At 46.5% G+C, this 16,098-nt stretch overlaps 1 protein-coding gene across 1 annotated transcript in view; it reads left to right on the top strand.

Annotated features, from left to right (window-relative positions):
- The window catches only part of SCN10A (sodium voltage-gated channel alpha subunit 10), an 88,668-nt gene that overhangs the window by 18,225 nt on the left and 54,345 nt on the right, over nt 1-16,098 (top strand). Inside the window, exons 4-11 of the mRNA XM_058549404.1 lie at nt 2,317-2,445; nt 3,034-3,125; nt 5,299-5,520; nt 5,927-5,990; nt 9,416-9,557; nt 9,702-9,899; nt 10,615-10,785; nt 14,193-14,486. Of these exons, the coding sequence (XP_058405387.1) occupies nt 2,317-2,445; nt 3,034-3,125; nt 5,299-5,520; nt 5,927-5,990; nt 9,416-9,557; nt 9,702-9,899; nt 10,615-10,785; nt 14,193-14,486 (1,312 nt within the window). The remainder of the gene's footprint in view (nt 1-2,316; nt 2,446-3,033; nt 3,126-5,298; nt 5,521-5,926; nt 5,991-9,415; nt 9,558-9,701; nt 9,900-10,614; nt 10,786-14,192; nt 14,487-16,098) is intronic.

The raw sequence follows: 16,098 nt of genomic DNA, 5'->3' as shown, positions 1-16,098 counted from the left end.
CCAAGGTTGCTATTAAGAAGTCTGATGGTATTTTGATTCTCAATCCTTTGTATGTGACCTGTGATTTTCCCTCCCTCAAAAAAAGTTAGATTCTTCTCTTTGTGCACAAGGTTCTGAAATTTTGTGATGTTATGTGTTGATATGAGCCTTTTTCATTCATTTTCCTGAACACTTGTGAGTGTTTTTAACTGAATACTTAGATCCTTCAGTTTGGGGACATTTTCTTGAATTATTTCTTTGATAATTTTCTCCTATCTATTTCTTTGTCTACTTCTTCCTAGATGTCTTATTAGTCAGACATTGTACCTACTGGTCTGATTCTCTAGTTTTCATACTTTGTATCACCTCTTATCCATTTCTGTCTTTTTGTTCCATTTTCTGTGAGATTTCCTCAACTTTATTTCCAGTCCTCCTATTAATGTTTTACTTTTACTATCATATTTTTGTTTTCAAAAGTTATGTTTTGTTCTTTGAATATTCTTTTTTTGTTTTTTGTCCTAAAGCCCCAGTAGATAGTTGTATGTCATAGCTGCACATCCTTCTAGTTGCTGTATGTGGGACGCGACCTCAGCATGGCCAGACAAGCAGTGCGTCAGTGCGCGCCCGGGATCCGAACCCGTGCCACCAGCAGCGGAGTGCAGGCATTTAACCACTAAGCCAGGGGGCCGGCCCCTGAATATTCTTGTTTATGGCCTTCTGTTCTTGTTCTATGTGTCCAGTATCTTCTCATCTCTTAACTCTCTAAAAATATTAATGATAGGATTTTCCCCCTAACTTTTCTTCTGCTCCCCAACTTATCTCTTTTTCTTTTCTTTTCTTTTTTTTTTCCTATTTTGTTGCTTTAGTCCTTGGTATTAGAAGCATCCTTCAAATTCCTGATGCTCTTTGGCCGGCTGTCCATATTAAAAGTGTAGCAACGTCTTGAGCTATTAACCTGACTGCCAGGCTTCTAGACACTTACTGAGAGGAAGAAGTTGGTGGGTGGGAGGGTTGTCCGCCTTCAGCATGTAAATTTTTTCTTTATACACCTGTTTCAGTATGCAGCTCTCTCCCTGTTGTTCAGCTCTTGAGAGAATGAAGATCCAATCTATTTCCAGAGCAGAGCATTCAGTTCCTCACGAATGGGTGGTGTGGAGCGGGGTCTAGAAAGCCCAGCTGCTTCTTTAAACATTTTCAAACTGTCCTTCCAGCCCCACTTGCCACCCTCTCCCCAAGCCCCACTTTCAGAGGTCTTGAGCGTCTCTGAGACCTGAGCAGTTCTGCAGTGTAGGTTGGCTTGCTTCTGGGAACTCCCCACTTCCAGCTAAGGTTTCAGCTTCCTCGGGTCTGCTTCCTCCCTTACCACTCATCCATCTGCACTCTGGTTTCCAAAATGCTATTGCTGTGTTCTCCATTATCTTTGTCCTAGTGGGTTTGTGCTTTTTAAGAAATCCTTTTACTCGTTTAAGAAGGATTTCAGAAAGGATGGACGTAAATACATATGTTCAATCTGTCATATTTAATCAAGTCTTCTCATTTTTAATACCACTGTTTATGTTTCTAATTTCATAATTTAAAAAATTTAACGTATCCAAAATTATGTGTGATTTATGTGTGCATCTGAATCCCTTTGGTCAGTGGTTCTAAAAGGGTAGTTCTCCGGGCTAGGAGCATTAGCATCAGCTGGGAAATTCTTAGAAATGCAAATTCTTAGGCTCTTCCTCTAGATTTCCCAAATCAGAAACTCTGGGGATAGAACCCAAAAATCTATGTTTGAACAAGGCTTCCAGGTGGTTCAGATGCTCACTAGAGTTTGAGAACGACTGCTGTAGGTGACTGAGGGATTCTGAATGTTTGAGAAACCCTACCCTACTCTCAACCTCAGCTCCAGATCCATCTCTTCAAACCCAAACCCACAAAGTGCCCAGCAGAGGGATGTAGCAGGGCCTCGTCCCTCTTCCACATCTCCAGCCATCAATAGGTTCAGAGAGGTGCCTCCAGCTTCCCTCAGGGCAGGGAGCCTCTGGAAACCTCACGGAATAGGAGGATCCTTGTCCTGAACCTTGTGCTGGTTATTCATCTGCCATTGCCCTCTGCCTACCTTCAGAGTAGCAGATGCTGCCCATCGTCTCAGCCACGCACATCCCTCCCCATCTCACCCATCTGTGTGACTCCTCTGAGTCCCTCAGTCTGTGTCTTATCTCCTTCCCTTCCCTTCTTCCCTTTCACACCTTGGTGATGGTCTTTGCACATTTTCCTTTGGAGCAATCACAGCAGCTCTCCCTCTGAGCTCTCTCCATGGCACAGTCAATACTCCTTTTCCACCTTTTCTCCCAGGTATGTCTTCACTGTCATTTATACCTTTGAAGCCTTGATAAAGATACTGGCAAGAGGATTTTGTCTAAATGAGTTCACTTACCTGCGAGATCCTTGGAACTGGCTGGATTTTAGTGTCATCACCCTGGCGTGAGTATTTCTCCATGCTGATGTGTATGTGTGTCTGCCTGCGGCTTCTGGGTGTGTCCAGGCTCACACTCTGGAGATGTTTCCTTATCTCGATCCAGCTTCCTCATTTGGGACTGCATGGCCTGGGGTTTTCTTGCTACCAACTGTTGCTTTGGGAATCACTTCCCAGGGTTAGTCCCACACCCTCAGGGAGAAGTCAGAGACCTCAAATTTGAGCTGGTAACTGGCCTGTGGAAGTGGATCAGACAAAGCTCAGCCTTGTACCTACTTGACGTGAAGTTCTTTCCCTGAGAAACCAGTGTCTGAGAAGACTGGTTGGCCAAGCCCACATGCTTGAATATCATCCATTTGTACGTGTAGTACATGGAGCCCCCACACACAATGCATCTTCACAAAGGGGCCATTCTGAAAGATAGTGCAATAATGAAATCAGTGTTCGTGTCAGTCTATGGGTGGAAGTGCTACTAGATTCTGTGTCTATTCTGGGTCCTTCCTAGGCTCATGTTACCCCAAATTGTCCTCATTCATGCTGCATGCATTCCCAGGACCCTCCCTTGCAGAGATGCTGACTGACTTCTGGTCCTGCAGATACATTGGTGAAGCGATAGATCTGCGAAAGATCTCGGGCCTGCAGACGTTCAGAGTTCTTAGAGCTTTAAAAACAGTTTCTGTGATCCCAGGTGAGCTGCTTTATCCAGCACATTTATTCAGAGCATGTGTTGGTTTCCACAGCTCTGATTTTCACAAGAGCCCTATAAAGTTCCAGGGCATGGACTATTGTCCCCATTTAAGAGACAAAGAAACTGAGGGCCAGAGAGCAGAAAACACAATCTCAAGTCCTCATCACTAGGAAGAGGTTAAAGTGTGACCTGGAAACCTAACGTCTCGATTCCAGGCCAATGCTCTGTCCACAGTACCTCATGGCCTCACCATCAACAAATGATCAGAAAGTCACGTCCTCATTTTATGTTCTTGTTGTGGGGTTCAGGCAAGACTCCAGTCAGATTCTCATTTGTACCTTAAGCCAAAGGTGTAAACTTGGACACAGGGAGGAAGGGAGAAGGCAATCCGAGGCTTTGGTGAGTGTCTTTGCCGTGTCCATAGATCCGAAAGCTTGAGGCTCAACCCTAGCTTTGGACCCCAGAGGAGAAAAGAGTCAGGCAATTCTTGATTACAGAGAATTCATAAACAAAAGTAGTCCACCAGAGCTCATTTTCTTGGGCCTCCAAGATCTCTGTTGTCACCAGTAGCCCAGTGATACTCCTCATTGGTTGGTGGAGGGACAGTGACAGCACTGAGACAGGACTCAAGGCTTCCCCCTTGTGGCCTGATGGATTGTCTCCCCACCCTCACCCCAGAGAATCAATTCCCTCGTCTAGAAAATAGAAACACTCATGCTGGAGTGGAAGTCCCTTTCTACCATTCTATGTCTGGCTCTGCAGGGAACGATTGGAAAGTCTTTGCCGACTTCCACTGGACAAGCTTCTTCATGAAGAGATCCTAAACAATAAGTAGTCAGTTCTGCCACTTGGTATCTCTCTTACCTACTCCTAGCCAGGAAGACCCTGAGTCTTGTCTACAGGACCTGGCCTGTCCAGACTCCCTCTCCTGCCTCATCTCTCTCCTCTATCCACCTCACATCCCGTTCCAAAATCTACCTGTAGTTCCACAAATACTCCACACTTCTGCTCGTCTCCCAGCTTTCGGCCGTGTTGCTTCTTCTGTCAGGAGAGTCCTTCCTCCTCTCTTTACTCAGCTCATATTCATTCCTCAGGGCTCTGCCAAGTTTTGACCTCCTCAAGGAGACTCCCTGGTCTGTCCCAATTCCCCACACTCCACCCCACCCTACCCCCACTCCCAGGCTTCAGTTAGGGGCTGCTCCAATGTGTGCCCACCTGCTCGATAATGCTACGGAGTTTCCACTCAATTGTCAGACAACAACACTACATGCCAGTGCCTTAACCTTTGCTCAGCTCCCAGCCGAGGGACTGACACGGGTCATGCTCAGTGGGTTATTTGTTGAACAAAATTACAAGGCGAGGATAGGTCCTAGAATGCTCCCCTGGTCAGAGCTCTTTCTGCTACCTGTGAAGCTGCTCTCCCAAAGAAGGTGAATTCATTTCCCCGAGCAACAAATTATTCCTCCTTAAATAAGTAGGGTCCCATCTTTGCTGCCAGCTGTGCTTGGCTCTGAGATAGCTCCTTCTCAGATTCTGTTTCTGCTTCAGTGACTCTCTGAGGGTCTCTCATGGTCTCACTCTATTGCAATGTTCATCTCTCTGTGTTTTTGTGTCTCTGTTGCTCTTTCTCTGTCTCATTCTATCTCCCTTGTATCTCTCTCTCTCTCTCTGTCTCTCTCTCTTTCTCTCTCAGACACACACACACACACACACATACACACACACTGAGGTTCATGTGTCCCCAGCCTCGAGCTGCTTCTGAGAACTGAACTGAGTACAGAGAGACAGATGCCAAATGACTAAGTGAAGTTAGTAGCATCACGCCTAGCACAGTGCCTGGAACGTAGCAGATACTCAACAATCGTTTTCTAAATTGAATTGCTACTGTCAGGAATTTATTAAGCTTAAGATGATAAGAAATGCATGGCCTAGGTCTCAGTTGCCTCACCTTTATGGTGGCACCATAATCTCTGCCCGCCTGCCTGCCTCTCAGGGTTATTGCAAGGTTCAGGTGAGGAACTGGGCTTAGAACTGCCCTAGAGGTTGTAAAATACCTCCCACCTGTATGTAGTGAGAGGGTAGGATGGCTAAGATGCAAGTGTGCCAGGCACACATGTATGCTTTGTGTGTGGGACCTCATCCATGTGGGAGTGTCACTGTCATCTTCCCACAGGGCTGAAGGTCATCGTGGGGGCCCTGATCCACTCAGTGAAAAAGCTGGCTGATGTGACCATCCTCACCGTCTTCTGCCTGAGCGTCTTTGCCCTGGTGGGCCTGCAGCTTTTCAAGGGCAACCTCAAGAACAAATGTGTCAAAAATTGCACAGCTCTCAACGAGATGGCCAATTACTCCTCTTACGAAGAACACGAGTGGAATTTTTGCCATATGGACAAAGGTCTGGTTGGCAAGGGGTGTAAAGCCCCTGCATACCTATAGAGACATATATTTTGATTCCTCTTTCCTTCTGAAATGCTTCTCCTGAGTTGTGTTTCACTTGTGGGTCCCTCGTTTTCTGTTGCCCAATGTCCCTTTTACGAGGAAATGAGCTATAAATCCAGGAGCAAGTCATTCTACTTCTGCTGGGGAAGGCTCAGAGCTGAAGTCACTGCTCAGCTTTTCTCTTCCCAGATAGGACTTTTCCCATTCCAAGTGTCCCAGCATGCCCACTGAGTGCACATAGCCAAGGGAACTCTCCTTGCTTGGGCAGAAGACTAGGGAGACGTTGCCTTCACCAAACAAGGCTTGAGTTGGGGGTGTTCAGAACCATAGGTGAGGCCCTCATTCCCTCCTTTCTTTTGCAGATTTCTACTTCATTAAGCAGGGCACTTCTGATCCCTTACTGTGTGGCAATGGATCTGATTCCGGGTGAGTGCCCAACCCATGACAAAGCACCAGTGCCCAGCAGTCCATTCTCCTTCTTGTCATCAGCATTTTCTGGACAGAGACTGGGTTGCAGGTCCTGAGGAAGATGTAGAAATGAATAAGTCATAGCCTGTGCCATCCCAGGCTCATGGGGAGGGAGTGTAGACTTTTGCTGTGTAACAAACAACTCCAAGATTTTGTGGCTTAAAACACCAGCCATTTATTTAGCTCAGGATTCGTGCATCAGAATGCTGGGCTGAGATCAGCCCAGTGTTCTTCTGGCATTGACTGGGCTCATTCATGCATCTGCAGACAGTGGACATATTAGCTGGGGGCTGTCTGATCTAGGATCGCCTCAGCTGGTATGGCTTGTCTCTGTTCCATATTGTCTCTCATCCCCCAGCAGGCTAGCTTGGGCTTGTTTTCATGGCAGAGGCAGGGTTCCAAGAGAAAAAGTGGTAGTGTGCAAGGTCTCTTGAGTCCTAGGCTTGGAACTGGCACAGTGTCACTTCTAATGCATTCTATTGACCAAAGCAAGTCACAGGCCAGTCCAGATCCAAGGGATGGGGAAATAGGCTCTACCTCTTGATAGGAGGAACTGCAACACCATATTGCAAAGGGGCATGGATACAGGGAAGGGAATAATTGTGGCCGTTTTTGCAACCAATCTACCCCAGGAAGGAACTAATACTTATTAAATATGGTTTGTGTCAAATGCTCTACATTTAATCACCACAACTCTATCACATGGGTTTCATTATCCTCACATAAAAGAGGAAGAGACACATGCCTCAGACTTCACAATTTCAAGTTCTTACAGAAGCCAGACACATCACAACAAATGAGAGGAGTAGGCTGAGTGGAACCATGGCAATGAGAGTTCATGCCCCATATAAAGGGGACAGCCACTGCTCAGTCCAGCTTTCGGTTGCCATGTGGGTCCACTGCTTCTAGCTGTTCCAACTTTTAAAAAAGGGACTGGAAATTTAGATTTTTATGTGGAATCTCCCAACAATAAACATTCTCTATCAGTTTCAAAAAAATGTTTACATATTATGGGCCAAACCAAAGATTTCTGCAAGCTGCCAGTTTGTGAGCTCTGATGCATACGCATCAGGATACTACACAGTGGAGAAGCAATGCTGCGCTAGAGGCTCCACAGGCTGGGGAAACACAGTGAGGCGATGGTGTGAGGCAGGGGAGGAGGTCAGGGAAGGTTTTCTGGAGGTGGTTGAGGTGAGCATTGAAGGGCAAGCACAATGTCTCCAAGCTGGGTGAACAAGAGATGGTTTGGATGGAAGCCATTCCAGGTGGCAGAACAAAATGTGAGACAAAGCAAAGGGGTAAGGGGCCCCTCAGGTCTGCCGGCTGCTTTGACCACCGGAGGGGGTGTGAGCAGAAAGAGTTCAGGCAACAGATCAGAACGGCTTGTCTCTCCCATCTCCATGGCTGGAGATCTGAACCCCGAGCCCACACAACCCCACTCCCTGAGTGGCTAACAGCCATATTGCCCAAGTGGAGCTGGGTGAGACCTTTATGGAGCTCTGCCTTACTCAACTCACGAGGAAAACAATCTCAGATAGAGCTGAGGAGTGGGGACAAACAGGAGAATTTGATCAACGTAGGGTCCTTGGCCTCTTTCTTCACAAATGCACTTGGCGTTTGGTCTCTCAGCTCAGGGAGAGGATTGTTCCCATGTCAGTTTTCATTTGCCTTTGACTTAAATTTAAACCGAGGGCCCCCTCAGTGTCCTTTGCCTGTCTGGATAATGGCATTTCTCAAGGTGATGGCTCCAGAGTAGCCCAAGCGCAGTCCGTAGTAAAGTTGTAGGATCCATTCATGCCCCCTCCCAGCTCCAAGAGAGGCCAGACATCCTGGCCAGGAGGTGAAGGAGTGGATAGGACTTGGATGGTAAGTAGAGGTCAGCTCAGGACAATGGGCAGAGTGAGCCCTGAAGGGCAGGCTGTGAACACCAAAGCTGTGTCCTGTGCTGGGCTGCAGAGAAGCCTGAGCCCTGAGCAAAGCCCATGCTGACCAGAAGCACTGTGGGAGGAAAGTCTGAGGTCTCAAGGTGGAGAACACGTACTAGGAAATATTTGATGATTGTCAACTTTCTTTCACATGTATTATTTCAGTCCATCCTTTCGGTAGCATCAGGTTAAAAACAGCAGGAATTTTAATTTGCATTTTACACATAATATTTACTATGCTGAAGGCACCATGCAAGAGGTTTTGCACTGTGGGCTCATTTAACTCTCAGAGCAGTTAGCTGTTGATGTGGAACAGCTGTAAGGGGGTTCTGTGGAAGACATAGAAGTGGGTAACATAGGTAATGGGTTGACAAGTTCCTTGGGAGAGCAAACCAAGAGACTGCCTTTAAATGTGGATCTACAGAGCCTGGGAATTCACACATCTCCAAACAAGATTAGAAACAGAATTGGGATTGATTATAATCAAGTCTCTGGGACCCTAGTTAATTGTATGGGTCCCAGGATTGTGTGTTTGCATGGATGTCTGGAATAAAGACAGCCCCAGAAGTCGGTGTTGGTGGAGGAATCCTGGAGTAGTAGCACTCCCAACTGTAAACAACACGTGACCGTGTTTTCAGCCAGGCCATCCCACTAGAATGCATGAGAGCACCTCACATACCCTGAGCTTGGAGATACTTCTTGATGTCAACTTACCCCCTTATTATAAGAGAGAGATGAGTCCGTCACCCCCAACCCAGTACTCACCAAGCAGTCATCTTCAGTTTGGCCTTCCTTCATAGGTCAGTCTTCATAGGCTGCTTGACAGTTATATTTCTCCTTTTAAATAAATACATTGGCATCTGTGTGGTTTTAGGCAACTGATTTCTTCTCTCTGAACCTCAGCTTCCACATCTGTAAAAAAGGATTGTTGAGATGATTAAATTATAGTGTTTGTAAAGCACTTAGGAGAGAGAGGCACACAGTGAGTGCGCAGTAAGTGGAAAGTGTCATTTTCATTGTTATGTATAATTGGTCAGTGGATTTGGCTAATGTGAGTCATCCTTTGATAGACAACTCTGCAGCTGATGCCAACTGGCTCAGGTTTTAAGTCTGCACTGTTGATACTGACTGTCCTTCCCCTGGTGTGAACTTGCAAAGAGGTTACTACCTTAGGGGGTCATGTCTGGGCAGTCAGCTGGCCTTCTCCAGGCCACTCCCCTTTGCATGAAACTCTGAAGTGAAAGTATTATCATCCCCATCTAATGGGCAATGTGACCATTTGGGCGATGGTCCCATATAATGAGACCAAAAGAGACTAAGTGTTCAAGGTCATCCAGCTAATAAGAGGAAGGCCCATCTTTGACTTCAAACCCTGTGGTCTTCCTGCAGCCCTGGGCTGCCTTACCCCCAATAAACAGGGGGCTGTGCAATTGACAACCTTCTCTGTTTTTGCTGCAGCCACTGCCCTAAAGGCTATTTCTGCCTTAAAACATCTGACAACCCAGATTTTAACTACACCAGCTTTGATTCCTTTGCCTGGGCTTTCCTCTCACTGTTCCGCCTCATGACACAGGATTCATGGGAACGACTCTACCAGCAGGTATTGATCTGCATGTCCCCATACAGACTTGGTTGGAGGCTGGGGGGTCAGCCACATGTCTACATTTTTCCTGGAGGAGCCTGACAACATCAGGGACCCTTGTACTCTGGGTACATAATTCTCTTCTTTCTCTTGAATCTGCAGACGCTGAGGGCTTCTGGGAAAATGTATATGGTCTTTTTTGTGATTGTCATCTTCCTGGGGTCCTTCTACCTGGTAAACCTGATCTTGGCTGTGGTCACCATGGCATATGAGGAGCAGAACCAGGCAACCATCGATGAAATTGAAGCCAAGGAGAAGAAGTTCCAGGAGGCCCTTGAGACGCTCCGGAAGGAGCAGGAGGTCTGTGAGGGGTGAAAGCTTTGTGAAGTCTGTTGCATGCTGTACATTCTTGGGCAGAGGACTGGATCAGCCATTTAGATTAAGGCTGTCATTCTAGGGAACTGTGGGAAGAGTCGTCTTATCTCACGGACCATCTTAAGGCAGGTTTTCTCAAAAAAGAACCTGAGCAAAGATCTCATGCAAATGATTTATTGAGGGGTGCTCTCAGGAGAAGGAGAGTGAAGGAAGCAGGATGGGACAGGGGAAGAATTGCATAAGAATGTGGCCTCAGCAGAGACTATCTTCAGCCTGATCCTATGGGGAGCTCTGGGGCATGACTTATACCACAGAGTTAGCCTTACCTTGAGACAAGGGAGCTGGCCTTTTGTATCCCCACACCTGCCCCAGCCAAATGTAGTCAAAGAAAATTTTCTGCAGAATACTGCAGCTGTTGTCCATTAGCAGCTAATGCTCAAGCAGCTGGAGATGAGTGCACTGACCTGGTAAAAGGGATCTGGGCAAGGCATCAATAGGGTCTACTGCAATGTGGGAATGAGGGAGGTGACACAGAGGTGGCTCTTCGTGCCATGTCTCAATCCCACTACCACCCAGATCCTAATCCTGACCTCCTCTGTTTCAGACACCATCACCTCTGTGACACCCCGTGTCTGGGGAGCACATTTATGCTGAGCTCAACTAGATACTATCGGCTGAAGCTGCTGTTCTCTCTCTTCAGATGCTGGCAGCACTGGGGATTGACACAGCCTCTCTCCAATCCTACAATGGATCACCTTTAGCCTCCAAAAATGCCAATGACAGAAGGCACAGAATGAAGCCAAGGGTATCGGAGAGCTCCACAGATGACAACAAATCACCCCAATCTGAGTCTTACAAACAGCGCAGGAGGGTAAGGGGTTCAGGTTTATGCTCTAAAGATTACCCATCTTGGCAGCTTCCATGAACAATAGGTTGAAGTGGAAAGAGGTTCGTAGCAGGCAAAGAGCTGGAGACAAAGAGATTAAGAGGACATTTAAGTAATCCAGACCCCGGCCCCCGACCACAGTGGTCTAAACTAGGACAGAGGCAGTATGGATGGGAAAAGGGGGTGAATTATAAAGACTCATGGGGTGGGAAGGAAGAACAAGATTGAGACTGTGGAATGTGTAAAAAAGAGAGAGGAGTTGGAAATGACTCCCAGGCTTCAGGATTGAGTAATTATTTATTTATTTTATTTTAATTTTCTTTCCCCCAAAGCACCAGTAGATAGTTGTATGTCATAGTTGCACAGCCTTCTAGTTGCTGTATGTGGGACGCGGCCTCAGCATGGCCGGAGAAGCGGTGCGTCGGTGCACGCCCGGGATCCGAACCCGGGCCGCCATCAGCGGAGTGCGCGCACTTAACCGCTAAGCCACGGGGCCAACCCCGTGGATTGAGTAATTAGATGAGTGGTGATTCTAACAGGAGCACTTGAGGAAGAACCCAGGTTTGTAGGGAAGATGGTGAGCCCACACTGGACATTCTGACCTTGAGGTGTCTGTGGACCTGTGGACATCAAGGGTCATCTTTCTTCTGACACTCTTATCTGCAATTCTGGAGCAGGGCGGGGCTGGGGGGGTGGTCGCTGTCCATGGCACTGAAATTATTTACAAGCTTCTTTCTGACCTCATGCCTCAGCCCCTGCAGCTCAAATTCTCACCTATTATCGGCACAGAAGAACACAGCACTCATCTCTGTGATACAATCCAGCCTAGGAACAATTTCAGTACCTCACTTCAGACCCTGTAGCAATTCTGCCCACCATCGTAACTTTCTACCTCCCACTCCAAGATCCCCTGTACTCACAAAGTTTCCTCCACCACCTTCCTCTCCCTTGAAAGTCCTGTGTACCCCAATTATGCCCTTTCCTCAGGCCTTAGAGATAATAAGACCTTTGTAGAGAGTACTTCCTGCACTAATAGTACAGGAAAGGGGACCATCATGGCTATTTTTCAGGCCTTCTGACACTCACTTCCCTCTTAGTCTCTTTTCCTGTGCTCATCTGAAGAATGTTCTACTTTTTGGAATACTATTGCTACACCTCCAGATTTATGTGTGCATAAACGTACACAAGCATGCTCACATGCACACTGGCCTCAGTGATAGTCACACTTCAGCATCTATCCGAGTCTACGCCCTTTCTTTCCTTGTTCTGCCTCTTTTGAGCAGCACCAGGCATGCACAGGGCACAGTTCAGAAGATGTTTCAGAGGAGATTTGACTAGGGTTCTGAAAATCATAGGTCAGAATGAATCACAGCTTCCATGGAAATGTGAATGACACTCTGAATTGGTCTTTAATTTCCCCCATTCAGTTAGCCCCACATAGGTTCGCACCTGGATGTCCAATAACTGTTTGGTGTGTGTGCTTATCTCTCCAACTAGGCTTACCTTCACAGGAGAAAAAGAGGAACTGTGTCTTGTTAATTAACAATACTAGGTGCTTGGTATAAACAGATGACTAAAACATGGTCCATTTCCCAAGGACTTCCATTTGGGTGGAGGAGGCAGATATAAAAACAGCTATATGTTAAATACAGTAATAGAGAGACATACATGGTGTTTTGGGAATAGAAAAGGAAACATCCACTCTTATGGGGGTGGAGGGTATATCAGGAAAGGCTTCCTGGAGGAGGGGATAATTGAAATGAATAGTAAATAGTGAGTAAGGATTCCTCCAGTAATTGAGGACTGGAAGGGTTTGGGGAGGAGTATTTTCCAGGCAGAAAGAAGAACACATACATAGACAGGGAGGCACGGTTTGGGCACTTCTTTAACGCTAACTGATTAAGTGGAGTCCATTCAAGAAGGCATTCCCTTCCTCTTTCTCCAGGTGTATTCATGTGGTAAATAGACCATAGGCAGTTTTTATATAAAACCATTTTCTGACCAGCAGTAATGAGAGAAAGGTTTGGGGTAGCACCTAGGAGAGACACAGCAGAGGTTTGGCGGGAAACCAGATGGCCTGCCTGGATGATGCATTTTAAGGCAAATCTAATACTTAGATTCAGAGGTCATTGCCCACCCTTTGTCAAGCAGGTTAATTCTGAAATGTTAATTGGTGGCCGAGGAGGTACGGCCTGTCAAATATGGGACCTAAATTTTCTTCTTAGTTTCTTCGTTAGTTTGCTTAGTGCCCAAGTGCAAATAACTCAATTGTCCCATCTTTAACAAGGATTTGCCAATTCTCCTTTTTGCTATAAAAGTGGGAAGGATTCATGGGTTTTTATGAGTTCCACAGTCCTTGGGCATATATTCTAGGCAAAGAGTGCTCAGTTTATAATATAGAGATTGCAATGATGATTGCTGAACAGGATTGGGCTCCAAATTATCAAGAAAGAAAACTTCAGTTCTGTGGGATGGACTCTAATTGACAAGACGTCCCAACTTTTGTAGTTTAGTAAATAAAAGGAATTAAGGAAGGGGGAAAAAATTCAGCAGTATTATTGGAGTTTGGTGGGACGTCAATGTTTAGATTTTAGATATACTTTATATGACCTGAGGACAGAATTGATAACTTGGTTATGGTCAGGTTCCCATAGTAGTCATGGGAACTAATGAACCCAACATATTTTCTGAGCCTATGAAATTAGCTCCTTTCCTCTGGCAACTGTAAGCTACACAGTTCCCTCACAGGAAGATTTTGATGGGAAATGTTTATTGATTTAGAGGAATGGCATTATTCTTCCAGGAAATTAGGCTGCTATGCTTTCTCCAATCTCCCCATTGTTAACTGTTCAAAGTTTGCCTCAAGGGATCCTGGAAGCGCATTACATTATAAAGCTCTTGTCTCCTCCTTTGCAACACAAACTCTCACACATGCATAGGTTGGATCTAATGAATTGTAGAACCTAATTTTCAGACAATAAAGTGCACTCATTCATTCAACAACAATTTACCAAGCTTGTTCCAGTACTGGTGTGCATAACAGTCTCCTTAGGTTATAATTTTGCATGCGGAGCAGGGAATTTGAGATAGCTTCGTCCAGCCCTATGACCCATCTGAGTGACAAGGTAGTCCTCTGACATGCCCTTGGCCTTCATGATCTATTTGCTGATCCTAAGCACCGTAATCTCATCTCTCTTGCCCTTTTTCCAGGCTATGTCAAGAATATTCTTTTCCTTGTTCTCTACTCATGTTTACCTAGAATACCCTTTAGATCTGTCTTTAATTTTCTACTGGAAAGTCATGAGAATAAGGGCAGGGAAATGGGAGTGGGTGGAGGGACGCGCTGAGCTTCCAGCCTGTCTTCTTTCCTGCTCCTCTGGGGCAATGTCCAGTCTTTCCTAGGCCTTACCTCTGGGAGACGCCGGGCTAGCCATGGCAGTGTGTTCCATTTCCGGGCCCCTGGCCAAGATGTCTCATTCCCTGACGGGGTCACAGATGATGGAGCCTTTCCCGGAGATTGTGAAAGCCGTCGGGGCTCCCTGCTGCTGGGTAGGGGTGCCAGCCAGCAAGGGCCCCTCCCTGGGAGTCCACTGCCTCAACCTCCCAACCCTAGCTCAGGGCATGGAGAAGATGGACACTCCACACTGCCCGCTAGTGAGCTTGCCCCTGGAGCCATCGAAGTCTCGGTGAGTTTGTGAATATTCCAACTCTCTTGGGCTGCCCTCCAGCTAGAGGCCTCTGGCCAAGAAGCCTTGAGCGTCACCCATGGAAGAGTCCTTTAGACATCACTCTGCCCAATACCTCCCACCTACTCCCATTTTACAGACAGCGCTGGTGAGACCCAGAGAGAGAGACTGGGTTTAACTGAGGTCAAACAGGTTTTCTGGTTTACCCTGCAGTACAGTGATATAGATTATTTTCCAGGTAATCCCATATTTTTTCCAGTGTTTCTCTGTCCTCTCTCCATATCATTGCTTTAGAGATAGGCCTGCTTTCTCCTTGGATGAGCAGGAGAAAATTTGAAAGTTCTTCTCTACCTGCCTGTAGTTCTGTGAAAACTACCCTGGGCTTGGCAAATGGGACTCAGAGAAATCCTGGGAGGCGCCCTGGATAGATCTTAGCAGAAGCAAAGTAATCCTTGCTTTACCCAGAGATAACTTGCCAAAATGCACAAATTAGGCAACAGTGACTAACTGGCTAGCACTCTTAATAGAATAATCACAGAATGTAATGGCAAACCAGGGACTCCTCATTGGATTGGGAGCTGTGATTTAATTTGAGCTCTCCCTCCAGTTTCAGTAATGATGCTTCTAGTGTTTTTCATTTGCCCTCTCTTGCTAGCCAAGGACAGAGAGCAGTTTGCAAACAGACTGGTGAACTGACCATTATATGGCTCTACTGACTTGGATAAGTCCTACAGAGTTACCTTAGCTCCATCTCTGATTGGTTGTCATGTGATTCAGGGTCCCAGCAAGAAACAGATGAACCACTTCAATGGGCAAGGGGAGAGAGTTTATTGAAGTATTTACAGAAGTGTGCGCTGGACTCTGGAACTAAGAAGGGACAGTGAGGCACCTAGAGACTAGCAAAAGTGAGAAGCTGTTACGTGCCTAGGCTACGGGGTGAGGGAAAGGACCAGAACCAGAACCCAGCAAGAGCTGTAGCTGTGTGTGAGAGGTGGCCAGACAGAATCTGTGATCTCAGGTGGAGGATCCTGGCCACAACTCAGCCACAGCCCAGCCACAGCCCAGCAGGGAAGAAACCAGGTGACAGATAGCTGACTCCTTCTCCTTCCAGTTTCTAATCTCCTATCTGTGCCTCCCACCAGCCAAACCTCACCAGAACTAGAAGGTGAGCGTGATGCAGTTTTCACAGGTCACCCTCCTCGGGCACAGAACAGGGCAGAGAAGGTGGAGAGCAAGTCTCCAAAGGCCACAGAGAATCACCAGCACAGTCCTAAAGTCAAAGCCAGCCTGCAGGAGGTGCTTGAACACTCTAGAAAATGCCTCATTCAAGAAACCTCATTATTGCTCCCCAGACTACCACTTTCCTAGATATTCTGACCTTGATTCATTTTAGTTAAAGTATTTGACTTGTGCAAGATAAACTCTTTAAGCCCTTCCATGTTCCATGGACCTGGGTTTCAATCACAGCTGTGCCATTTACCAACTGAGTCCTGCAGCAACTCCCTTAAATTCTTCAAGCCTCCATGTCTCCCCTTATATAAAGGTTTCTAAATAGCTGAAGGGCTAAATAGAATAATAAAGCGCCTACATTTATATACATGTGTCTGACAAG

Source organism: Diceros bicornis, chromosome 2 (genome assembly GCF_020826845.1).
Source record: "Diceros bicornis minor isolate mBicDic1 chromosome 2, mDicBic1.mat.cur, whole genome shotgun sequence".
NCBI lineage: Eukaryota > Metazoa > Chordata > Mammalia > Perissodactyla > Rhinocerotidae > Diceros > Diceros bicornis.
The sequence above is the reverse complement of the archived record's forward strand: the minus strand, read 5'-3'. Positions and strand labels throughout refer to the sequence as shown.